A 26,021-nucleotide genomic window follows, 5' to 3' on the forward strand; every position below is an offset into this window, starting at 1 on the left:
GACTTCTACCCCCTCCCTCTGCCCCTGTATCTCAGCTATTTTCTTTCTTTTGCTACTTACAGGATTCCACTGTATTCTCTAACCTTCTAAATAGTTCCCCCAAGGGAATTGGACTGGTCCCTGCTGGCCCAGTGGTTAAGACTGTGAGCTCCCACTGCAGGAGGCACGGGTTCCATCCCTGTTCAGGGAACTAAGATCTCACATGCCACACACACTGTGGCCAAAAAAATGAATAAATAGTTCCCCCAAATGTTTCATTGGCTTTTTAATCCCTAGTTCTATCTGTTCAAACCTATGTTCAAAATTATCTCTGGGCGCAGAAATGAGAAAATTAATCTTTTCATACAATCTGCTAAAAAACTATTTCTGTCAGCAAACCCAAGTTGTAAATTGCCAAGAAGGTGATAAATTAATTAGAGATCATCAACATTTAATACAAGTAGCTCTCACTCTCACTTTGAATTTCTAAGTAGGGTGTGTGGGTGATAGACCACTGCCATTATACAGGATGACAGCTCTATATTTGAGGTAGTACAGTTCTGATCCAGAAGGACCTCACTAAGAAACGGCAAGTAAGAGGGAGGTATGGTGCTGCTCCTCAAACCCCCGCCCACTATTGACAGCATGAATCCATTTACACTGTCTCTCTCGTGAGCATAGATGCACCTCAGAATCTTGCTCACACCCTACCTGTTGACCCTTGGAATGAAACCTCATTTTCACAGTGGGAATGTCTGGTCCTCTGCTAATCTAACCACTGCCATCAACCCTGTTGGTAGAACTGGAGATCTAGCAACTGGGAAGAAACAGCCAGCCTCTAGGGGATGTGCCATGCCCATCCAACTCATATCATTTACAACCAGCTTCGCAGAGGGCAGGACTTGCCTTGCCAGTTTATGTGCATACATCTCTCATACAAGTGCATGCTGAGAGCATATGTGTGCACAACTGAAAAGAGTGACACTCAAACCTTCCTGAATCCTCAAGTCACAGCAGGCACCCTTGGGCCTGTCCTGTTGTTCAAGGCACGTGCCAGTGGTCTACTCAAGTCCTAGAAAGGTCAAGGGAACTGATGACGGACGTGGTGAGAAATATCAGGAGAAGAGCACCATACTGTTTCTTGGCATCAGCTCTGATTGAAACACCTTGGAAGGTGTAGTAAAGTTAACATGTTGGGTGAATTAAGAGGAAATCCTCGAGTCTGAGCCCCAGATATAAAAGGGGGAATTCTGAGGATAGAGGGTCATAAAATGCTGAGAGTCCAAAAGTAAAAAGCTCAGACCTAGAGATATATATAAGAATAGTGATCTTCAATTTTTTCTTTAAATATTACCCTTTACATTGAAGAAATATAATATGGACAACTACTAAAAAATAAAGGATTTCTCTTGTACAATAAAGAAGTTTCTCAATTTATTTTTTTATGTGATTTATAACAAATGCTTGATCTCACCAGAGCATAGTTCCAACAGTAAAATATGTCATAAATGACAAGAGCAGAGAAGTCCCTAATTCGCACTCAAAAGGAAGTCCACTTTTTATGGAGTGAAGTACAGGCCTCGTGGGCTAGATGACCTGGGGTGATTCGTTTTAATCTAATAAAAATAATTTAAAAATCTTAATTTTTACACATGTCTACCACTAGTTAAAAGAACCTGGATAAAATCAAAGAGTGAAGAGTCAACTACTTTTGAGGATGCTTTATACCAATGATGAAAGATTGAGAACCTGCAAAGTTATCATCTGAAATACAAACAGTATTTAAAAAAAAAAACATATACCAGTATCTGATAGTCCTAGATATCACTTCCACAGTATCGAGTCAGGAGTCCTTGGTGAGCAATGCAAAGAAATAAAAGTCAGAAAATGACTAGATAAGAAAGAGAGGGGACTTGACTTCTCTGGTGGTCCAGTGGTTGAGACTCTGTGCTCCCGTGCAGGGGATGTGTTTGATCCCTGGTCAGGGAAGTAAGATCTCACATGCTGCACACACACAAAAAAAAATATGAGAGAGAGAGAAGTATCTTTCTGGGCATGAAACAAAGAACCTAATACAAAAATATTTGGTAGAACTTGAAAGTAACCTTTCCTTTCCTCCATGATATTCTGCAGCTCCAAAGTCAGACTGACCCACATGCCAGGGTTTGCCCTTATTGTTCTGTGATTGTGAATTCATGATTTCTTCATAAGCAGCACAGAAATCATGTTGTGTATATTTATTCTTCCTCTGACTAAATCCCAACAAAAGTTTATGGGAGATTTTTAATGTCATTAAGAAAATAGAGACACAGGAAAGGGAAAATGTGATTTGTAAAATCAAAGCATTGAACTTTTTCAAAAATTAAATACCATGGCTGTAATACTTGGAGACTGCCATCCATGAAAGCACTCAATTGTTCTTCAAAATGTAATCTCGGTGCTAATAGGAAGCCAAAGGGAAATGGTTTATTTAAACTAGCTCTCTGAAATGCCGCGCATGCTAAGTTGCTTCAGTTATGACCAACTCTTTGCAACCCTATGGTCTGTGGCCCACCAGGCTCTTCTGTCTGAGGGATTCTCCAGGCAAGAACACTGGAGTGGGTTGCCAGGGGATCGTCTTGACTCAGGGATCAAACCCACTTCTCTTACATCTCCTGCACTGGCAGGTGGGTTCTTTACTACTAGCACCACGGGGAAGCCCCTAAAATGCTATATGATTCTCTAAATCCATCTGTTTTGGTTTTTTTTTTTTTTTTCAAGTAAAAACATGTAGTCACTAGTTTTTTCCCAGCCATTACCTAAATCTGTAGTTTCCAGTTTTTTCTTGGAGCCATCCAGAATGAGACACAAATGAAGTACTTCCACCCATACAGGATCTAAAATAGTCATAAGGGTTTCCTAGAGAAAGGAAATGTGTGTCAGGTACCCCAATACGAAACAGACCTTTGACCTTCCAGCCACACATCTGAGCACCTCACCTCTCTGGTCTCCCCTGGTCGCAGCCAGTCGAGCTCAGCTGACAGAGCACGTGCTCCCTGCCCACCCTAGCCTGGAATGCCTTTCCTACCTCTTCTGTCTGGCAAACTCCCACCACCATCCGCCTGCCCAGGATCCCTCCTTTGTGAAGCTCACCTTTATCATCCTCTCACCTCGGTTTTCCCCTCGCTGCATTCACTGTCTTCAGTCTGTACTGTCTAACCTGAAAGGCGGGGACCAGACTGATTCAGCCTTGCTCAGGACCCACCCTATGCTGCGTGCTCCATCCGTCGTGTTTAACTGCTGCCAAATGGTAGTGTTTCCCTATCGGAGCCACCAGGTTCCAGAGTCATGCTCCCGGAAGAGCCCAGGCCAGGCCCTTCCATGGCTTTCCGATTCTGTGTCTTCTGCCATTTTCCAGTAGGTTCCAAACCAGCACCTGCCGGTAGCTTGGGGAGAACTTCCAAACAGCACTCTCTTCCCTAATTCTCTTTCTTTCTCTGTTAACCCCTTCCTCTGCACTAAGATGCAGAGTTCTATCATGTTCTAGATATGATACCCAGGGGAGTTTTTAGCTATCAGAATTTTTCAAAATTTTAGTACTCAAAATTTTTCAAGTTAGGTTGTCCTGAGCTCAACCCTGAATCTTCCAACAAATTTAACACCTGCACAGTTGGCCATGTCCAGTGTCGAATGAACTCCTCGATAACATTCAGGTGTTCTTTATGTCCTCCTAACTATTAAAAGCTCTTACTAAATCTAGGCTCTGGCTTCTCTTGTCTAGATGCAATAAATCTACTTTCTTTACCCTTTTTCTAAGACAAGATCCTTCCAGAACCTTAAGTGGTCCCTCAACCAGCAGCCTTAGCCTCACTTGGGAACCTGTTAGAAATGCAAATTCTTGACTCCCACCTGGACCTACTGCACCAGACACTGTGGGGGTAAGGTCCGGGGATCTGTTTTCTAACAGCCCTCCAGGTGATTCTGAAAGCACTTAAATCTTGGGAACCACTGATTTCATTTCTTCTGCAGCCACTTTGCCTTTACATGTTTGGAAAGTTTCGTCTCCCCCCACCCACATGAATTTCTCTATATTTAATCCCATTTGAATGTTACTGTTTTATAGAAATTAACTTTTTCCAATTCATCTATCACATTCTGGTTCTTCATTTTATCCCATTTTCCAATATGCTTGTCACCTCCACTTATTCTTATATCAATCGTGAATTTAATTAGAAGATGCTTTATTCCAGAAACTAAAATATTGTTAAGGATATACTGTGTTACACAAGGAAGACAGATGAGGACACTGGCACAGAAAATCCAGAAAGTCTTCAAAGTGTGCTTATTTCTATTTTTGTTGAATACAGTAAATATCAGCAGTGCCAACCAACACAAACTAACCAGCAAAGCCAGCCTATAAGATGCAGTGAGAAGCATAAAGCTTAATGGACTCTGAATCCTATTTCTGCCTGTCTCTCATCCCCTGTGTGAGAAGAACATCCCCAGGATGTTCATCCCTGGATGAAGCTAAGCCCCAGGCTAACATGAACTGCCCCTTCCTTTTCCTCCTTTTTGGTGGATTTTCCATGCCTGTATTAATTTTCTAGAAATGCCATAACCTTAAAATCTTGATTCTTTTCAACTAAGAATCTTTTAGAATTTTTATGGGTTATTCTGAACTGTTTGGTTGAATGCTGGAAGGTAGGTAGGGCCCGTGTTCTGAAAGAAGTGCTTATTTCCTTTGGACAAAATACATCTTTCCTAGATTCTTAGTTATCTTAGATTCATCTCTTTCTTTGACTGTGTAGATGTAGAACAAACTCTCAATAGAGCTATTTTGTTTTCCTCTAGAATTCCTTCTCTTGTGTAGACTTCTAAGTGAGACTGAAGCCTAGTAATTTTTCTTTACTGAGTTGTGTATGAGAAAAAGAAATTTAAATTGATTATTGTCTTATCCAGTTCCTTGATGGTACTTTGCCACGCCCAGGGCCAATAAAATATTGATGAAATGGTAAAACCAAAGAGTAGCTCATGATTCAATAACTCAAAACTGTGCAAAGCTTTTGTCAAGTAACAATATTTAGAAGGACAACTCAATAGGTTAGAGGGGGTAGACTGACATGCAAATATCCATCACATTTTATTAAGCAAATTAAAAATAGATTTAATCTTCAGTGTGTGTTCCTACAGAATAAAATTTACTGGATTCGATTGTTGATTATGTGCTCAGCAGATTGGCTAATTACTTTAGGCAGATGCTTGTTGCATATTAATTTGAGTTCCATGTCAATTACAACTACCTTACTTCACAATCTTAGCACAGTGGAGTAACAATGAGGGTGTTCCTTTGAGATGTAATTGCAGGAAATTGTGGAACAGGACAGCCTGGCATCCTGGAAAGAGCCCTGAACTATGGGGCGAGAGCCCGGATTCTAAGGCAGACTTATGGTCTTGGGAGAGTCACTTACTTCCCATAATCGTGCCAGCTATATCTGCTGCCTAGAGCTAGGCTGTGAATCTGGAGAGCAAAAGCATTACCATGGGGTCGGGGGGTGAGGGTGGGATGGGAAGGGAAATAGGTCCCTAAACACATTTCCAAAGTAGCACATGATTAACAACTTTTGAAAGTAGAATGTTAATTGATGGTTAAAAACACTTTAGGGAATTAAAAAGACTGTCAATCACAGGTGTTGGTGATGCTACACAGCAACTGGAATTCTTATAATAGCTGGTGAGCATATCAAAGGCTCCAACCACTTTGGAAATCAGTCTGGTAGTTTCTTTAAAAGGTAAATGTGCACTTAAGGTATGACTCAGTCATTTCCACAGTTCCATTCCTAGGTATTTACATATAAGAAATGAAAACACAGGGATACACAAAGATTTGTCCATAAGTGTTTATAACAGCTTTCTTCATCATAGCCCCACACCGGAAATAACCCAAATGTCCATCAACAGATAAATGCATGGGCAATCTTTGACATAGATATGCATACAGATATATAACAATACTATACATATTTCTCAGCAATTAAAAAATTATTTACTGATATATCCAACAAAACTGGGTAAATCTCAAAAACAGTATCTGAGCAAAAGAAGTCAAATGCAGAAAGACTACATACCATACAATTCCAGTTTTAGAATTATGCCAAATGGGTACATGTGGCAGAAAGCAGCAAAGTCCCTGTCTGAACCCAGGAGTTGGAAAATTGACTACAAAGGCAATTAGGGAACTTTATAGAATGATAAGAAGGTTCTATATCTTGATAATGTGGTGGTTTCACAGATGTATACATTTGACAAAATTCATCACACTGTATGCATAAAATGTATATATTTTATTATGTGTAAATTGTATCTTGATAAAGTTGAATTTTAAAAAATGAACACACACACACGCACTGGGAAAGCATAGACAAATGTGAAGTTGAACTCTTGAGGCTGACTCTTAGATCCTGAGGAGGTGGTCAAAGATCAGTGCCTGTTTTGTAATTGGCTCTCTTTTCACCAAAGTTCAGGGCCTGGCCTGATTCCACTCCCAGCCTGACTTCCTTTTATTAAAAACCTTTTTTGAAAACCTTCCTACACCTCTGGGACCTGTGATGATGGACATGAAAGCACTCTGAAAAGTACTCTGTCTAATCTCTGTCTAATCAACAAAGGTGGCCACCGCTGAGGCTACTGGTGCCCTTGTGCCAGGCCTAGGGCCGTCATCGCGCCAGCTTCCTAGAGGGTCAACACACGGATGGACAGAGACCCCTCCCAAGTGTCCAGGTGGACCCAGAACCTGTGACTGTCCTCCTTTTCTCTCTCCCTCCTCCCTTCAGTCGAGGTTCTCATCTCCCAGAACAATAGCACTTGGATAACCTGGAAAGAAGTCATGACTACAAGGACCACCTTCTTTATGGCACACAAGACTTGAAGTGAATTCTGACTGTGGCACTGTGGCTAGGAGCTCAAGCCCGGGGATCAGACTTCCTAGGTCTGGAGACCAACTCCTCCACACCTGCCAAAGGAAGAAGCCCAATCCTTTAAACTCTCTGTGCCTCAGCTTCCCTGGTGTAAAAGAGGGGTCAGAATAATACCCACTCCACAGGCTGATGTCAGAGTTTTAAATGAGAGGGCATGAAAGCGCCAAACAAAGTGCTGGCACAGTGTAAGAAAGTGACAACTAAGAGGGACAAATATCAATCGATACATTTGTCCTGACTGCCCCCATTTCTCTCTTAATCTCGATAGGATCTTAAAAAATTTTTTTCCAGCTCCACAGTAATACACCCAGACTCTGGTTTGAGAGAGCAGGAAGTGCCCAGACACACTCAGCCTAAATTGGAACTTTCCTAAAAACACCAGTTACATAAGACAAAATGATTGGGCACAACCCAGTCTTGAGATCTTGAGTCTTGCGGTCTAAGTTGATGGCAGGTGTTATATTTTATCTATACGTACTCGAGAAGCCTGTCAAGCACCCTGGAATCACGTGAACAGGCAGAAAGAGTCCAATCACATGTGGCGGTCAAGAAATGTAGAAAACTAGATGCTTCAGCAATCCAAGTAGGGAATTAATATATTTAGAAATACTAATAAAATGCCTGTCGAAGCAGCAGCCACACAATATATACAAAAAAAAAGAAAGAAAGAAAACAAAACCCAGCCTGTTGTGCAGGGAGTGCATTATTTCAGAGAAGTATATATTCTTAGAAATAAAATGATTCAGTCCTGATAACGCTTCTATTCCCTGGCATTTTCCTCCTAATTTTTCATGCCTTTGTGTATTTTTTTACATCCCTCTGCGTAGCTCCACCAACCCTCCCAGACGTCAGTGGGTCAAGCAGCCTCCCAAAGCAGTCTCCTGCACCTGGCTCACAGCCAAGCATCCATATCTCAAAGCCCCGTCCGGCAGGCTTCCTCCTCTTCCTCTTCATCCTCCTCTTCTTCAGCTTTGAGCGTGGGCCAGTTAGTCAGCAGTAAGTATCCTTTCTGGCTCGGTTAAATCATGGTGGCCTTCTTGTTGCCTAATTGCAATGCCTCTCTCTCTCATCCCTCCTATCCCTTCCTCCCTCCTTCTCCCTCTGATCTTTCAAACAGAAGAGAAGTTTCCTGGCACTGGTAGGTCAATATTGGGATGAGGTCCATGCCCAGGGCCAATGGTTCACTGGGGAAGCAGACACCTCCACACCCCATCAATGAATGCATGGAGGGGCTGTTTCCACCCCAAGATGCCTTCTGATGGCGCTGAGTCAGTCTGGCCACTTCAGAAGCAAGAAACTGATCAGCTTTCAGGGCATGAGCCACATAGCTCAGAACTGAAATAACCAACAACAGGCACTCAGCCGGCAGGTCAAGCTGCTTTTCTGTGTGTTTGAAGTCCCTGCCATTCTATTTGTAGGTGTCAGAAGAAATAAAAGAGAGTGTGCCTATGGGCGGGTGGTGTGTGCACCACGAGCTGCCCCCAGTGGCGCAAGGGGGAAGCTGCATGGGCTGGAATCTGATGAGAAACCTCTGAACAACCATTCATAAAATAACGTGAGCCTGCAGATCTGCTTCCCTGAGCAGGCCATGTAGACGTATTTTAGAAATGGTAAGTGGCCCTAGGGGAAGACAGCATATATATCAGATGCAAATAGAAACATGTTGAGATGAATGTGACAATGATCTAATTTAATGTTAGTTGTTCACCTTTAGTACATTTTTTACCTGTATATAAAATCACAGAATAGTGCATGAATTATAATTCTCCAGGCACCAAAAGCCCAACAGCTCCAGGTTTAAAGGGCTACAGCACCGCAGAGGCATCTGCGGCACCACACAAGGACTTATGTGAGTATCTGTGTTTGGTCAAGGGTCATGAGTGACCTGTTAAAACAGGAATAGTAGAGATTCTCCATATCATGGGCCAAGTCTAGAGATGCAAGGCAAAATGGAGGGTTGCCGTGTCTCCCTCACACACACAAGCAAGCCCCCCAAAAAATATACATGTGCATATATCCATACGCATGCGTATATGTATGGATGGCACTCGGTTCTGTCTTGCATTTTGTCTCTAGCTGCACAGAGAAGGATTAGCCTTTTTCAGAAATCAGTTACAGAGCTACTTAATGGACCAAATGAAATTTCATTTACACAGAGGCCAGTGGGACATTCTATGAGTATAATGAGTGAACCATAGTCCATGTCCTTGAGAGGAAATATTAAAAACTGGGGAAAAGAGACTCCTTTACCACGGGCGTTTGAGGCAAGAAGCTCCAAACTCATATGCAAAGCCTGAATGAGGTACCTTCTCTGGGAGATATGAGAAGGTCCAGGACTATACCTACCAGGGTTTGGACTTTACACAAACCCATTGCTGGGCTTACGACTGCTACAGATTTTGAGCATGTTGAGCATTTTGAGCATAAACCCAATATAGAATGAAAAATACATGGAACATCTTCTGACACTGATTATTCCCCAGCAAACTTCTGCTTAAGATTTCATTTGTGGACTTCCATTGCCATGGTTTAGATTCCATGCTTCCACTGCAAGGGGTACAGGTTTAACCCCTGGTCAGGGAACTAAGACCCCACTTGCTGTGTGGTTTGGCAACAACAACAGCAAAAACGACTTCACTTGTAGAGTTTTCAAAGCACTTTCAATGTTTTACCTATTTGAATACTCACAGAAAGTAATATAAATTATCATTTTCAGATACTGATGCTGGCAGCAAATAGATCCTGCAAAATACAACCCATCTTATGTCAGAGAGGCCACATTCAGTCTTAGTTGAGAGACCTTGACACTCTATGACAAATCTCTGGGTGACAAAGCCAAGATGATAACCCAGGCCGTCAGATTCAGTGGGTCATACACAGTCTACACACCACTGCTGCCTCAAAAAGACAAGACGCTTTCATATAAATTTTACCCAGTGCAATTTGAATGATAAAATACATCAAATCACCTAAATATTCTTCAAGTAATTGTTAAATGCCTGAACCCATATCTTATAATTAAAGCACAGGATTTTTCTCTGAGCCAATATGAAGAGAAACCTAGACAACTTTCATATTTTGAAATTTATATTCAAGCATGCAATATGCATTTAAAATTACTTTTGTCTAAAATTAAACTTGCCAACTTTGCAGATAGGCTAATGTGGGGAGACCCAACCTTATATTTCAGGTGTAATTGTTATATACGGGTTAAATTATAGGAGGGAAAACGTGTTTTAGTCAGAAGATGTCAACTTAAAAATTTTTAATGTGGAAAAAAAAAAACAACAACTTACTTTTTGAGCACCACATACATGTGAGCACAGGAATAGAAACAAAGAAAGAAAAAATAAGCAAGATGTGGTCCCTGCTCTAGGGGGGAAGGTCATGAACTGATAGCAAAGAAATACAGTTACAACAAAAGGAAATAAATGCTATGGTCAACATGAATAAGGTCTATGGCAGTACAGTAGATAGTACAGTAGATAGGGATCTCAGTTTTGGAGACTGAAACAGAACAGGACATCTGAAGTAAATAATCCTTCAATTAAGTTGGAGGATGAATGGATCAACAAATCCCTCCACTAAGCCAAAGCCATAGTTTGAACCAGGTCAAACTGGATTTGAAGCTACGGTCAAAACCTTGGTTAGTTAACCTTCCTAAGTTATGGTCAAAGCAGCCTGATGCTGGGCAACCTGCCATTGCTTCAAATGAATGGGAATGGGTGGGGCATCCATAACCTGCCTACTCCAGGCGAAAAAATACAGAGTTAATACCAAGCATGCATGCATGCCAGGCTTCCCAAGTTGCCCTAGTAGTAAAGAACCCACCTGCCAATGCAGGAGACACAGGAGACTCGGGTTCGATCCCTGGGCTGGGAAGATGCCCCAGAGGAGAGCATGGCAACCCACTCCAGTATTCTTGCCTAGAGAATCCTATGGACAGAGGAGTGTGGCAAGCTATAGTCCGTAGGGTCGCAAGGAGTTAGACATGACTGAAGCAACTTAACACGCACCCTCCATCTATTATGTGCAGAATAAGGTTGAACAGAAATGCGCGTGTTAAGTTGCTTCAGTTTTGTCCAACTCTCTAAACCTATGGACTGTAGCCTGCCACGCTTCTCTGTCTATGGCATTCTCTAGGCAAGAATCCTGGAGTGGGTTGCCATGCCCTCCTCCAGAGGATCTTCCCAACCCAGGGATGCACACTCCTTAAAACATCTGCATTCTTGTTCACAGCACTACACAGCCTGCCCCGTGTCAAACCTTGCCCTGTCTCCGCAACCACCAGGGGTAGCTACAGGTTCCATAAGCAGAGCTTTTGGAAAGTCTAGAAGAGTCAAACAGATGACAAAGTCCCAAACTAACTTAAGATTTACACAGTGCTTTTCAAAAACAAGTAGACATGGGACTTTTGTGTTCTTTTCTGGGGTTGGTTTGGCTTTTCAGGACAAAAAAAAAAACCCAGGCTTTTCTGGGTTTGGTTTGGCCTGTAAGCTCAATTCTCAGACAGCAAAAGGACTGAGAGCTAATATCAAAAAAAAACAAACAAACAAACAAACATAAAGTGAACCTAAAGATGCCTGGTGCTAAGAAATTTTTTAAAAACAGCAACACAAAAAAAGACTGTCATTCATACCAATCACACTGAAGACTGAACTGTATCTGCTTTGAAAACGAACTTTTCCTGCTACACAGAAGTAGCAATATGGTAGTACTGGATGCCATAAAACAACTCTGGTTCCTTTGTGGACTCGCCTCTTTGAAGTTTGCATGCTTAAGGATCCCAAACAACTAACAAACTGAAAAAAAAAAAAGAAAGAAAAAAGATGCCTGGTGATAGCTACGGCACAGTGGGGCCCCCGATTCACTTGATCAATTTCACACCATTTTCTACAGCTCAATAAAGTCACCACATTGTAAGCAGGCTGTTCTCCCAAATTACATTGCACATTCCCAAATGGTTTCTTATGTCTCAGAAATATTTGGTAAATATGCCCATTTTTTGCTGTGAGAGTAGCACTAAAAAGCAGATGGATATTTAGAAGACAGTGAATTCAGACTTGGCACCTTCTTTATATTAGATATGTGTTTCTTCTGTAACAATCCCACAAGCAGAGAGTGTAGAAGGGGCGTGTGGGTGGAATGAAACTGTTGGACCCTTTTAGCAACCCCTTATACTGATGTCCAGGGGAACAGTTGGAAGGAGGTAAATTTTGAAAATTAAACAAAATAACAGTACTGGCCCACCCTGAGCGCTCAGTTCAGTATGGTCTCAGTGACCAAGCAATCCGATTCTACAGAACAGGTTTGTTTTCACACACTTTGCATTTAGCTCCCATGAAAATCTTTTATTATTCAGCCCATACTTTCCAGATTTGGGAAATATCATCATTATACTTAAGGGTTGCTGCCAACATTCAATGCCAGTGTAATATAAGTCTCCAGATGAGCCAACCCCTACATAGACTGATCTTCTGGCTCCTTTAGCAAGGCTCAGATTCAGGGCGAAGCCTGGAAGTCTTTTCTTTCTGACTCTATTTAACACTGAGTAGGCCAAAAAGTTCATTCAGGTTTTTCCACTAAGATGTTACAAAAAACCTGAACTTTCTGGCCAATCCAATGTATTGGGCCAACTTAATCTGGAGCAAACTTTATAAGAGATGCATTTGCACCTCCTTCCCAATGCAGAGAAATATGAAGCTGGGTTTCCCTGGAGCTGGATTTATGGTTCTGGGTTCACTTCTGGGGGGACCTGAGGGTTCCCTCTGAAGTCCCCATCAAGGAGGCCTGAGATTCATCCTTGGAATTAACCCAACCTCTGCAGAGCCAAGAGAAGGAATGACACAATGGAGAAAGGAAAGCCAGACTGCCTGATCCCAGGGTGTACTGTCAACCTCTGGGCCAGATTGAGAGCTACAATGACCTTCTAGGGACGCTTCCGTTTACCATTCACCATTTATCTCTCATTTCCTCTCTTCAAACAGAAAAGCATATAACCATTAATGAAGGGGAACTGTCCAGCAGTCCAACAGTGGAGAGAAAACCTCAAGCACTTAAGACAGAAACTTTGGAACCAAAAAAAAAAAAAATTGCATTAGTTTTTTTATTAATTCAAAACATGTTATGGACACCATCTAATGCATTCTCCCAATGTGGGAAGACAAGTCCCACATGTTGCAATCAGAGTAAAACTAATATTCATCCATGCAAAACACTGTCTTGCACAGGTCTTGGGATTCATGGAATGAAACCATCATAATACATTTGCCATCTGATTTTTATGGATGAGAACAATAATATAAAGAAAGCCAAGCAGCTCATCTCCAGCAATCAACAAATTGCACAAACAATGCAATACTGATTTTCCCTCCCCGGGCTTTTGTCCAATAGACCATCACCCTGTTTCAATTTCACCATAATTCCTATCTTATCAGCTCTCTTAGTAGAACCAGGAAAAAGACAAGAGTGGGAAATGGGTGAGACGAGGAAGATTTGGTGAATGTTTGTTTGGGATCTCACAGAAGTCTGTGGACTCAGGGGGCCAGGCACCCACCTCTCTGAGCTTTTCAGATAATACACACAACTGATCAGTGCAAGCAAGTAAAAGGTCATAGCTTTCTTTTCAACCCTGATTATTCTCAGCTATCTGGTCAAGAGCAACCTGCACAATCACACACATGGATTTCATGGCTGGTCTCAGCGAACTAGTAAGGAGATAAACAATAAAGGCAAGGAAGACATAAGCTGGAATCATCTTGCACAAAATTGCATCTGAAATCATAAACCTACCTGGTACTGCACTGCCAGCTCAGGTGGACCCTGGGACTAGGGTCAACGCCAGAAATCCTTCCAGATTAACTCTCTTGCTTCCTGTTGGTCTAGAGATAGGGCTAATGTAAGGCAACAAATTTACTTCCCTATCTAGCTTTGATCAGAGAATAACTCTCCCCTTAACTCCAGACTCCACTGGCCACTCAGGCCACTGACTCCCAGACATTTGTCACTTGCTATGAATGGTGGATCCGGGAGTGGAGGTGAGGATGGGGCACCTACTGTAGTCTTTCTGGCCCATCATTTTACAAGGTGGTAGAGATCTCTGTGAAGTGGAACCTGGTGAATAATGATGGTTAAGCGTCGAGTGGAGCCATGCAGTGGATGCCACATTCAGACTCAGACTGACCACAACTACAGAGAAACCTTCTGACCCTGGGGTCAGTAGGTCCTCTGCATCAGAGTCGCCTGTGGTACCTGTTAAAAATGCATGTCCCAGGTCTTAACAGGTGATTTCTAGACCTCCTGAGTTAAGAAAACCACTGTCCTGGGGACTTCCCTGGTGATCCAGTGGCTAAGACTCTGCCCTCCCAATGCAGGAGGCCCCGGGTTTGATCCCTTGTCGGCGACATAGATCCCACATGCCACAACTAAGACTCAGACCAGCCAAATAAATTTAAAAAGAAAGAAAGGAAACCACTGTCCTAAAGCCATGCTGTTACAGGAAAGTGTCCAGCTTCCATTTCTTCATCCTCAGTTTGAACCTCCACTGCTCATACTTGCAAAGCCACCAGGTCCTCTTCCTTCTCTCTTGGAAAGAGGCCAAGCCCCATCTCCCCATGTCCCTGTGCTGTTCTGTACCAAGCGTCCATCTCCGCTCTACACCAGGGCTTCTCGGCTGTCAGTTTACTATTGCCTCCTCCCTCCACAAGGAGCTCGTTTAGACTTTTCTGTCCTAGCTGGCCCCCTTCTTCAGTGAAATGTTACCACCACAGGTATGCCACACACTGGCTCTGTTCACGTACCTCAGCCCTTGGCAGGAGTGCAACAGTTGTGCTACCTAAGACTTTTCCACCTTCCCCACTGCCACCTCAGAACCAACTTCCACCCCCTTGGGAATGCATGCTCTAAAGGCAGGGTCACAAGACTGGCTCAGCAAGGCAGAAGGTCCGAGGAAAGCTGGAGGGAAGGATGCAGAGGAGCTGAACGGGCAGCCTGAAGCAGAGCCAGCTGACTGACTGTACCCGAGTGTAAGTGTGGACCTCGTGGACCACGTCTAACATTTCAAAGAAGAAAATGACAAATCTAAATTTTTCTTTCGAAATCTCCCAGTTTTTAATGTTGTCAAGTAATTCCCCCAAATTGTACGCACTCAAAAAGCTAAGTTTTCTTTGCAAGACGTTTATTTGCAACTCCTGTTCTAGGAATTTTTAAAGGAAGAAACACAGCAGAGGTTCTAAACTGCCATGTACATTGATGGGACTTGCCAGAATCCTTAGCAAATCCTCCCAGCTGCTCCAGGTGCACTGCGGGTGGGAATTAAGATCCACAGGGCAGCCCTCACCGGGTACAGCCTAAACAAGTCTTCATTAACCAAGTGAAGCCAGGCCTCTGGGTCAGTTGGGAAAGAAAAAGTGGGATTATAATTAATCTCAACAGTCAGTCAGTTTTATAGTCATCTTCTGCCCTGTCCATGGACATAGATTCTCTTTATTCTAAACTGAAATATTCACCACTCACAGCACAAGCTCTCCCTGCCCCTACCAAGCTCCCTGCAGCCCCCACGGTGCTCGGCTCCTCCCCACACCCATGCCTGTCTGCACCCTGCTCCTATGGACCAGAATATTCTCTGAAAGCTGCCCACTGGGTAAAACCCAGATGAATCCTCTTTCCTGTCACCTCTCCCTTCTCTTAAAATTTCGGTGTGGGTGCCACACTACTAGTTCTTCACTCTAGGCAACCTGGTATTTTCCTCTATTTCTCATTCATAATGCTGAGCCCCAACCCCCTGTAGACAGCAAACTCCACAGAGGCTGGACCTGCCTCTTCTCTTTCTCTGGCTCCTTCTCTCCACTTATTAGGATTCCCAGGAGTCACTTAAAAAATACTTAGAGGGAATTCCCTGGCAGTTCAATGGTTAGGACTCTATCTACACTTTCACTGCTGTGGGCCAGGGTTCAATCCCTGGTCAGGGAAGTAAGGTCTTACAAGCTGCATACCCAAAATCAAAACAAACAAACAAAGTGTAAAGAAAAGAGTAGAAATATTTAGAGACTAAAGGCAGTGATTATACCACTTTTCACACATCTTTCTTCCATGAAATCATGCTTAGTGACATGTGAAAATTCTACAGGACTTTGTTTTTATGAGAAAATAAGGTACAGTGCTACACCTTCACGACTGATTTTACTGATAGATTCCATTTGCCCTGTAATGTGAGAACCTATACAGGCAGCTCCAAGCCCCTCACAGATGTTAACATCTTTATTTCAAGGTTCTGGAAAAATTGACCCTGGGGGCACAAATGTTTGTTTCTTTTCATGATAATAATAGTTTCTATAACCCTAAATCCAGAAGGCTGATAGAGTCCACCCCAGTTCCTTAGACAAGTCCTGGAATGGACTGAAACTGGTGGGTGATTGTGCAGAAAAAGGAAAAGAAAAACTTTTCACCTAAGTCCAGGGGAGAGGTGAAGAACAATAGAGTCAGCTTGCAGGGAGAATGGCTTCACTCCAGGCAGAATGGAGCTGCACTTTGAAATCTTCCACCATCCCCAATTCATGCTGTCTCCAGCTTGGTGTACGCTTTCATTTATCCAGGGATCAGTAGCTGGGAGTGGGGGGGGTCTGGGGGAGAGCTTCATTCTCCAGCTGTTGTGTCATTTCCCTTGATAAGTCCTAAATTGACTGCGTTATCTGGCACCAAAGGAGCCTTCCTGCGGTGGGCATTTTTTATTATGTGCCCTTTCAGGGGACAAAGACATCTGTGTCAGTAAATTGCTATAGGGCAGCGGGGGAGGGGTGAGGGACAGTGTTATTCCCACAGCTTCATAAGTATGCTCTTCTTAGGGGCTAATGTGAACACAAGAAATTAAGCATCTGTTAGCCTGGCTGCAGTGTTAATCAGGAAAAGGGAAATACAAATACTATTTTTTTTCCAAGGGCAATTTTTAGCACTGAACAGTCCAGTTAAGACATATCAAATAGAAATTTTTCATCTTTCTATTTTTGCGTGATATCTGAACTTATTTATGGGCAAAATGGAGTTGCACTCCTCAATAGCTGGTGTGTCCGCCCCCCCGCCCCCACCACCTCCACCCCCAGCACTGGTAGTATCTGCTAGGCTCTAAGGAACTCACTCTTGTTTTGTAGAAGTGGCAGGGTGGGTTCACTGTGGTTTTCATCTGGGACAGAGCTATCTCAAAGGATGATTGGTGCAGGTGGAAATGAGTTGAGGATAGGGCTTGAGCTCCACTCCAGGGAGACAAAGAACCTTCTGCCATGTGGCTTCCCACCGCTCTGCTATTATAAACCGAGCCACTTTCTCATCAGCCGTCATGAACACACAGTACTCGGATGTGCGTTGATGTATTGATCCTGTTTTTAAAAACATCTCCACAGATCCTCAAACGGCTGCGGGTGAGGTGGATGGGGTTAATCTGGAGGAGATCCGAGAATTTGCCAAAGCTTTTAAAATCCGGCGCCTGTCCCTCGGCCTGACCCAGACTCAGGTGGGCCAGGCCCTCAGTGCCACAGAGGGCCCCGCGTACAGCCAGTCGGCCATCTGCAGGTAACCCGCGCCCGCATGCCCTCACCTCTCCCGGCCGGCCCGGGCCTCGTTTGTCCTCTCGGCTCAGCTTTTCTTCTTCGGGTGGGCAAAGCTGGAAGGGCAGAGTGTGGGAACGAAGTCTGGGGTAGCTATGTGTTGGGATTGGTGATGTTGATGGAAGTGAAGTTGCTAAAGCAGATTTAGGGGGCTGGCTTGATAATGCCCATCAACTCACAAAGAACTTCCAAGGTGGTTTCATTGGAAATACATCTCCCGTCGCCCCACCACCTCCCCCCACCTCCCCGGGGCCAGAGGCTTCCTTCAGGACCCACCACCCTACACAGCTGAGATTCACCGTTTCCTGTCTGTGGACTGATGTTGTAAAGCTGCCAGTCCCATATGGTGTTAATACTCTCACCATTTCTGCTTCGGAATGGCTCTCTAGATTTGCTAAGAAAACACACCTTAAAAAAAAAAAAAGAACCATCTTGTGACCATGAAGGATTTTTCTAACTCGTCTCACCAGACACAACTTTAAAAGCATATTTTTAGGAAGAAGCAGCTGCTTTACATAGCTCAGAAAAGCACAGTGCGAATTTGGCCTAACCTAGCCCACTCCCTCCCCAAATTAAATACATAAATGACAGAAGCCAGCCTTGGTTGTGTTCGAGTTGATCTGGGTCAAGCCGCCAGAAGCGGACCCCGCGCATGCATGTGTGTGTTGCACTAATCCCATGTTTATGCATGAGGTAACAAAGGCACTTCAGTAAGAGCTTTTTCCTCTTGGGCAATGTCTTATGAGTCCTCCTCCATCAGGAAAAGCCAAGAAACCAACTCTAAACTCATTTAAGTGGATTTTGTTCTTGGTGATCCATGAAATGCTGTCTTTTTATCTGCTCTTTATACTTTTAATGTATTCCCCAAAGGACGGAAGTGTACTTTTCCTGCAGTTTAAGACTAAGGTTATAAATAACATCAGTATGGGGTAGTAGCTTGCAGCTCACATTTTGCTCAATGATTTTCCATAAAACCCATTGATTGTTGTTAAATACAAAAAGCACCATAGGATCCTCTCACTTCTATGGTCTCCCCTACTGTTTTTTCTTATAAGATACCTCCCTGTAGAAAATAACCTTTATTCAGTCTATACAAGGCTACTACTGCTGGGAAATTTGTTTCCAGGCTTGTATATGTTATTCCAAACAACATGTACCAAAGCATCAACACTAACAAGCAGCATCAAATGATATGAATACTGTTGCTCCCTGTTGGGAAACATTAATTTTGTTTCATCTCGACAGGCTGGTGATAAAGGCTGCCACAGGTTTTGAAGTTGTTGCCCATGTGCTATTGTTGCTAAAGTCCTCTTTGGCTTATTTTTAGTCCCAAAATGCAATTTTCTTTTGGTGGTTGAAGTGCTGTGTAAGGTTTTTACTAACACACATAGTGTTTCTTGGGCACTCCCAATTAAATATGTTGATTTCTAAAATCTCTTTTGGAAGCCAAAAAAACTATGGCTGAAATGAAAAGGTGACTTGGCGGGTATTCACTGTTTAAGAGAAAATGGCAGATGGGGACTTTGGGGCCCTTTTCTAGCTCCTAGTGTTTCAACAGGGTTGTTTTGGGAGCTAACTACCAAGGGAAAAAAAAAAATGGAAGTCTTAAAAGAGACCAAGATCTGACAATGGAACAACTCCAGTTAATTTTGAGTGTGGGGAGGACTCTGCATCTGCACACGCTCTAGTGTCAACCTCCCCTTATTAGCTGCAGGAACTCCCTAAGGCTTTGACAAATGCCCCCACATCAGAGACACAGAGGAAAACACACCATCAGTAAACTGGACATCCTTATCACAACCTCTATCCCCCACACCACAGTGCTGTAAAGTCTGTTGTCATACTATCAAGACTTTACCTTTGGGAGTTTTGAAGCAAATGATGGTAAAGTGTGGTATGTGGCAAATGAACACAACAATGAGCACTTTAGCAGAGCCTGCCATAGTGAGCAGCTCATTAAATGATAATAAATAATTAGTTCATTTTATAGTGGAAGCAAAATGTACTCCTTTCCTCTTTGTCCAGCCGAAATTTGGGAGTTTTTTTAAATAAACAACTTCTTGATCTATATGTGGAAGGGAATGCTACAGGAATCACATTAAAATTTGATTCTATTGGTGCTGCTTATCACAACATAAGATATCTAAAATGGGATGCCAAAAAATAAGATTAAGGTACATAAAGGAAGCCTATCCTTTTGTGTCCTTGTGCAAGCATCCTCCTAAAACATGCTGTGACAAGAGCAGGTTCATTTTCACTCTATGAAAACAGTCAATTGTAATAAGATGCACTCTGCAGTCAGAAGGTTGTTTTTCAACAGCATTGAACTCGAAAAGACAAAGGAGAATGCTTTGGATACAAAGTTATCATCCTAGAGGGTTGTGCATTTAGTATTAGAATAAACAAACAAATAAAAGGAATAAGTCCTGTATTTCATTGAGAGTGTGTATAAATTTGATACCAGGATGACCTCTTAAAACACTGTATATAATTTTGTCCAAGATGCTTCATATATTTTTAAGTCAGTGTAGCAAAGAATTGCTGATGGCAATTGATATATAGAAGACCTCATTTACAGAAAATGATATCATTCAAGTACAGTTTGCAGATATAGCACATTAAACACAGCTTGATACCCTGGTGCAAAAGTACACCATTACACTGGCTTGTGTTGAAAGGCCTGAGGTGGCCCTAGCACTTCCAGGGAGTAGGGGGGTGTTCATAGTAATTACAATGTGTCCAGCTGTTTGTGTCCAACAGTAGAGTAACAAGGGGTTATGTTTTACCTGAAAAGGGAGCATGTTGTTAACTTACATATGGTGAAAATTGTTTGTTACCAGAGAGAGACAGAGATGGGAGGGGTCTTGGGGGAAGAGAAAGAGATTAAAATGAGACACAAAACAGAGATGAAAAGAGAATCATAAAAGGAACGTGTCCCAGTTGCCATCACTGATGATTAGAATGGATAGAACGTTTTTTATCACCAAGTCCATGGGGGATTGAAGGAAACCAAATGGAAAACATACAAAGAATCATTTTAAGTGGAAAGAACATGACAGCTCTTGTCTTTGATGTCACTTCCTGGCATTAATTTTTGCCTTAAGGATTCTGAAGTTTGGGGGAAATGGTGCTGGGTGGATTCAAAGCAAAGCTCAGGTCTCAAGCATTTTCAGGAAAAAGATCTACGAGTGGCTTTTCGTTTCTGTCATGGTGGCCGCTGTGTTGTGCTGTGTCCACCCGTGCTCACCTGGTCCTCATGTGGGTGTGCGGGCTGCATGTCGGGGGCATGAAGCATGCAGGCGGTTGGCGCTGGCTTGAGCGGGGTGGGCTACCTTGCAGCTGGCTGCTTATCTGGAGTGAATTCGCTCTGCCAGTCAGTCAGGCAGGCAGGCAGGCAGGCAGAAGGCCCACCCTGGCAGAGGACTCCGTGTAAGTCTGTTCTTTCTCAATTCTCCCCCCAGACACACCATCCTGAGAAGCCACTTTTTCCTACCACAGGAAGCCCAAGAGAACACTATAGCTAGCAGTCTGACAGCCAAACTGAACCCTGGCCTTTTGTATCCTGCCAGGTTTGAAAAGCTGGACATCACTCCTAAAAGTGCCCAGAAGATCAAGCCGGTGCTTGAGCGGTGGATGGCTGAGGCTGAGGCCCGCCATCGAGCAGGTATGCAGAACCTGACCGAGTTTATCGGGAGTGAACCGTCCAAAAAGCGCAAGAGGCGCACCTCCTTCACGCCCCAGGCCCTTGAGATCCTCAATGCCCACTTTGAGAAGAACACACACCCCTCTGGGCAGGAAATGACCGAAATTGCCGAGAAGCTGAACTATGACCGGGAAGTAGTTAGAGTTTGGTTCTGCAATAAGAGGCAAGCCCTGAAGAACACGATTAAACGCTTAAAACAGCACGAGCCAGCCACGGCGGTCCCTCTGGAGCCCTTAACAGACTCGCTGGAAGAAAATTCCTAAAGAGACACCCACTCAAAATCAGAAAAAAAAAAAAAATCCACGGAAACTAAACTCCACCCTTGGGACTTCATCCCATAACCACCCCCTCCCCACAAAAAGAAAAAAAATTACATTGAAAATAAATTTTAAGATAGCCCCAGTCATCACCCTTGTAAGTAAAAGACTAAGAAAATTACCAAGTGGACAGGATGGTTTATACGCCTCCATGGGATTTTCCAAAAAAGAAAAAAAGAATTTTTTTGAAAATTTTTAAACAACGAGTACACCACATTCCAGGTGTCGGGGGGAGGATAGGTCCCTCCCCCACCTGTCTCCCCAAAGCCAGTTTTTTAATGGATTTAAAGCAAACCAAATAACCACAAACTCTTTTTCTGTACACTATGAAAATGTGAACACATTTTAAGGAAACAGAAAAACAACTAAACCAAAAAAAAAAAAAAAAAACCACCACCACACCACCAACAAACGAAAACTTTTCTCTGTTCAAAGCGAATACAAGCCTGCCACCTGGAGGAGGGACTATGGACGGCATTCTTTCAGGTTCTAAGTGCTGATTCACTATGAAACCTATTAACCAAAGTCAGAAACACTGCATTGCAAACGCGACCATGAGTCTATTCTTCTCTGCCTGTCAAGTTGTGTTCTGAGATTTTACATTTGTACTTAACAGAAAAATAGCAAGCCTGATTTCTCCCATCTTTCCTATCTATCGTCACCACCCGTGGGGTGGGCGCCGTTGTTGAAGCCATTCTGGAAGGCTCACTACTGGTTTTTATTTGGGGGGAGGGTTTTCTTTTGTTTTGTTTTTGTCTTTGTTTGGGGGGGAGGCATCCTGGATCGTGTGCCAAAGCATCCGTTTCTTTCTTCTCACTATGACCTGTGGGTATGAGAAAAGAAAATTTCTCACTTTCCTCCATCTCTGTCTGTCTCTCCCTCATGTGGCTACCAGGGTCTGCCAGAAGGCCAGAGAGTGGGCATGGTGTCTTTCCACCCAGACCCCCGTGAAATGCAGGAGAGACTCCAGAATATCTAGGGCTTTGCTCAATGAACTATCAACACTGGCATAAGCTGTAATTGTGCTCACTGTCCACACCAGAGCTTGGGATTTTTCTCAGTCTGTTGGCCACGTACATGGAGAGCTGACCAAAACTAATTTTGTAATATAAACATAAGCTGCACATTTGGTTCAATACTTACATCTATGTTATGCTTCTGTGCAAAGCAATTTCTCTCAGAAGTCTGATAGCCAAAGAAATGTCTCAAGATTTCAGTCAAAATGCACACATAGCATGCACACACCCATATACACACGAAGAAAACAGGCCAAAAAGAGAGAGAGAAAGAGAATGACCGGACTGTTAAAGGCCATTGAGCATCCTGTAAAGTCCATCTTTTCTGCTACCACTTTCCTTCCAATAGCGATGGTGGACTTTTTCCCAGGAGTTGGGGAAGAGCAATTATTTGGGGATATACAAAGGCAGCAGAGAGTTGGCAGATGAATTAAACACTGGGAATTGCGGCTGGGTTCTTGAGGGGACAGGAAGTTTTAACAAGGAAGTGCCTCCACTAACAGGAAAAATATAGAAGTGGGTTATCGAGTACTTCAGAGTAGCCTTCACACTTAGAAGTAGGGGATTATTCCACTTTTCAAAATAACCTACTCCAAAGAGTAGGTTTTTCTCTGTGGGAGAAAATAACCTAATAAGTCAGAGGGGAAAGGTAAGACATGAGGATGGCAGTGCAGATGAACACTTGGGACCTGCAGTTGATGTTTTCTGCAGAGAGAGGCAAAAAGTGTTCCATTATAAAAGTGGGCAAAGAAGAATGTCAGTTTCCCTACCGTTGAGGTGTAAATATTCCTGAATAATTAATAAATAATTAATACTATCTAGAAGTAAATTCTGAAAGTAAAAAACCTCAAGTTGCCCAACTGATTAGAAATGCCATCTTCTTCCCCTAACATACTCCCCTCCCCTAACATACTCCCCTCCCCTGTAACGGGTTTGAGTTTCTTCTACCATTTGACCTCTGTGCTGGTGGAATCAATTCAATGGTGTAGCTGTCCCCACCCTATGCCCCCTGCCTAGATAATTCATGCAGGAATCCAGGGACCACCTGATTCATTGAGAGAAAGCTCTCAATGAAACACAAGCTTGTAAGGCTGTTTCCCTTTCTCTGATCTGATGCTAATTGGATCACAGCCAACTTGATCTTCAGTGCCAATGACATCCTGGTACCCATTTGGCCACCTCAAAATGCGCAAATAACTAACAACGCAGAAATCCAAAAATGTATCGATTAAACAGATTTTGTATTCTCCTAGGACCTGCTCCAAAATTCCATCAAGAAAAGCTCCCCAAGAAGAGAAGTTAACAAGATAACATATGATGGATGCTAAATGTTTAAACATATGCCAGCAGCACTTACATAAGGCCTGCTCAGTTCGGAGATCTATAATTGGGAGGGTATAACTAGGACAGTGAAAATATAAAATAAAATAATCTTCCAGAGTGGAATAAAAAAGAAATATATTCATCCCACAGTCATAAAACCATTCATGTGCAGTGATTTTTTTTATAGTTTTATAATTTTGTATTGTTTTATAAATTATTTATAAGGTGTTGTAATGCTTCTTATATTAATTTTTTACAGATAACTTTTTTGCTACAAGGCATAAAAAGGTGCCTGAACAGATTCTTAGGAATATAAATTATACTGTGTAACTCGTAAGTCTTTGGGACCACACCTACTGCTTAATTTTATTACTGCATCTCTTATTTCCACTTGTAAGCAACTTCATATGCCAGTAGCATTTAAGTGTCTTTTAGGTTTCCATGAACTGAAGGTTAAGGTTGCCACTAACAAAAGTAAAAGCCGCTTCAGGCATATGTGATTGTATTTCAAGCTTCAATATTTTTCTTACGTATTTTAAAATGACTGTCATCTTCATTTTCTTCATTGTTTAATGAAAAAGAAAAAATGACTGATGTTATACTTGACACTTGTTTGTGGGTTTTTTTTTAATCAAAAAAAAAAGAAAACATTGTGAACAGTTGAGAGTTTTAATTGCATTGCAAGGTTTTTGGTTTCTTTATGTTGTAGTCACACAATACACACACACACATACACACATGCACGCACACACATACTCCACAGAAAGAGAGAACAGAAAAGCAAAAGGAGCTAGGGAAAAAAAAAAAAGCAAACAAGTAGAGGTGTATCAAAGAACTCAAGCTATAACCAAAAAGAATTGTAAAATGCCTTTGCTCATCTTCTCTACGCTGGACCAAAGCTCAATATTTGTAGGTATATGCACATTGTATAGATATGGCTAAACGTTGCTGACAATCTTGCAATACTAAACTGTTCCTATTTTAAGAAAAAAAAAAAAGAAATACAAACTGTTCATCAATGTTTTACCTCAGCACTCTACTTGTACCCAGTTAATGATCAAGTTTAAAAAAAAAATGGAGAAAAAGGAAATTGATTTTCATTTCAAGGTTTGACTGGAATATCTGTTTGGATAACATTTTGTAATGAGCTTTTTGTCACGTGATTTGCCTGTCTTCAACTTGAAATTCTGTGAGGCACAATTTGTTTATTTGTTGTTAAGAAGGTGATTTCTTTTTTTTTTGTCCTACGTGCTGTGATCCAGACTGGTTACCAGAGTCACTGATGAGACATGGCAAAGAAAGCTGCTTTCTCTGCACCTGAAGCAGGCAGCAGAAAGGAGGGCAGGAAAACAGACTGGGTTGTTTTGAAAAAAGCATCATGACGAGATATTGACATGATGGACTTGTGACCAAGAAGCCAAACTGGATATTTAAAAGCTCCTTACTTGCTCTGACATTGAAACCAAAGCTGATTTATCTGCACAGGTTGCTTAATGTTTTAAAAAATAAAACTGACAAAACTGTACTTAATCTAGAGCAATATCTGTATGGTCAGTTAAGCTGCACTTTGTGTATTTCTTAACAGCTTCAGATCTGTCACTTTTAATTTGTACCATAAAAAAATAAAGAATTGTTTGACATGAGCTTCTAGGCTAAATGTGTCTTGAACTCAAGATAGGTAATTTAAATTGCAATTCTGGAAATAAGTATGTGGTACAATCCCAAATATTATGGAGGGGTTTTGTGACATACTAGTTCATATCCTGATTATTCAAAGTTTTCAAATGACATACTATTAATAATTCACAATACATGAGTTAGGACTCCTTTGATTGCAAATTGTAGAAATCCAACTCAAACTTATTTAAATACAGCCTGGGAAGTCTGGTCAGGGACATCAAGCACAGCTGGACACAGTGGCTCCGAGAACATCATCAGCCAGTCCTCCTAGACTTCTTTCTCAGGTGAGAGTGCCCAGATGTTGAGTCACACATCTGTCTCTAAACCTGGCACTGTGCTGGGGATGATGTACTTGAATCAGCCAGTCAGGGTCCCAGACTCACTCCTGTCTCTGGTAGTGGGGATAGGACCTAATGATGACAACCCTGAAGGACCAAAAGGATAAAGGAGGA

General features: G+C 42.4%; 1 protein-coding gene across 3 annotated transcripts in view; it reads left to right on the top strand.

Annotated features, from left to right (window-relative positions):
* POU6F2 (POU class 6 homeobox 2) overlaps positions 1-25,532 on the top strand; it is a 387,868-nt gene extending 362,336 nt beyond the window's left edge. For 2 of the 3 annotated variants that reach the window (XM_070466661.1, XM_070466672.1), the window contains 3 exons: positions 7,760-7,928; positions 17,327-17,495; positions 20,992-25,532. In XM_070466661.1, coding sequence (XP_070322762.1) covers positions 7,760-7,928; positions 17,327-17,495; positions 20,992-21,496 — 843 coding nt within the window. In that variant the 3' untranslated portion in view covers positions 21,497-25,532. The remainder of the gene's footprint in view (positions 1-7,759; positions 7,929-17,326; positions 17,496-20,991) is intronic. The other variant, XM_070466666.1, reaches the window with a different exon arrangement.
* Positions 25,533-26,021: the final 489 nt, after the last annotated feature.

This window comes from Odocoileus virginianus, chromosome 1 (assembly GCF_023699985.2).
Source record: "Odocoileus virginianus isolate 20LAN1187 ecotype Illinois chromosome 1, Ovbor_1.2, whole genome shotgun sequence".
NCBI lineage: Eukaryota > Metazoa > Chordata > Mammalia > Artiodactyla > Cervidae > Odocoileus > Odocoileus virginianus.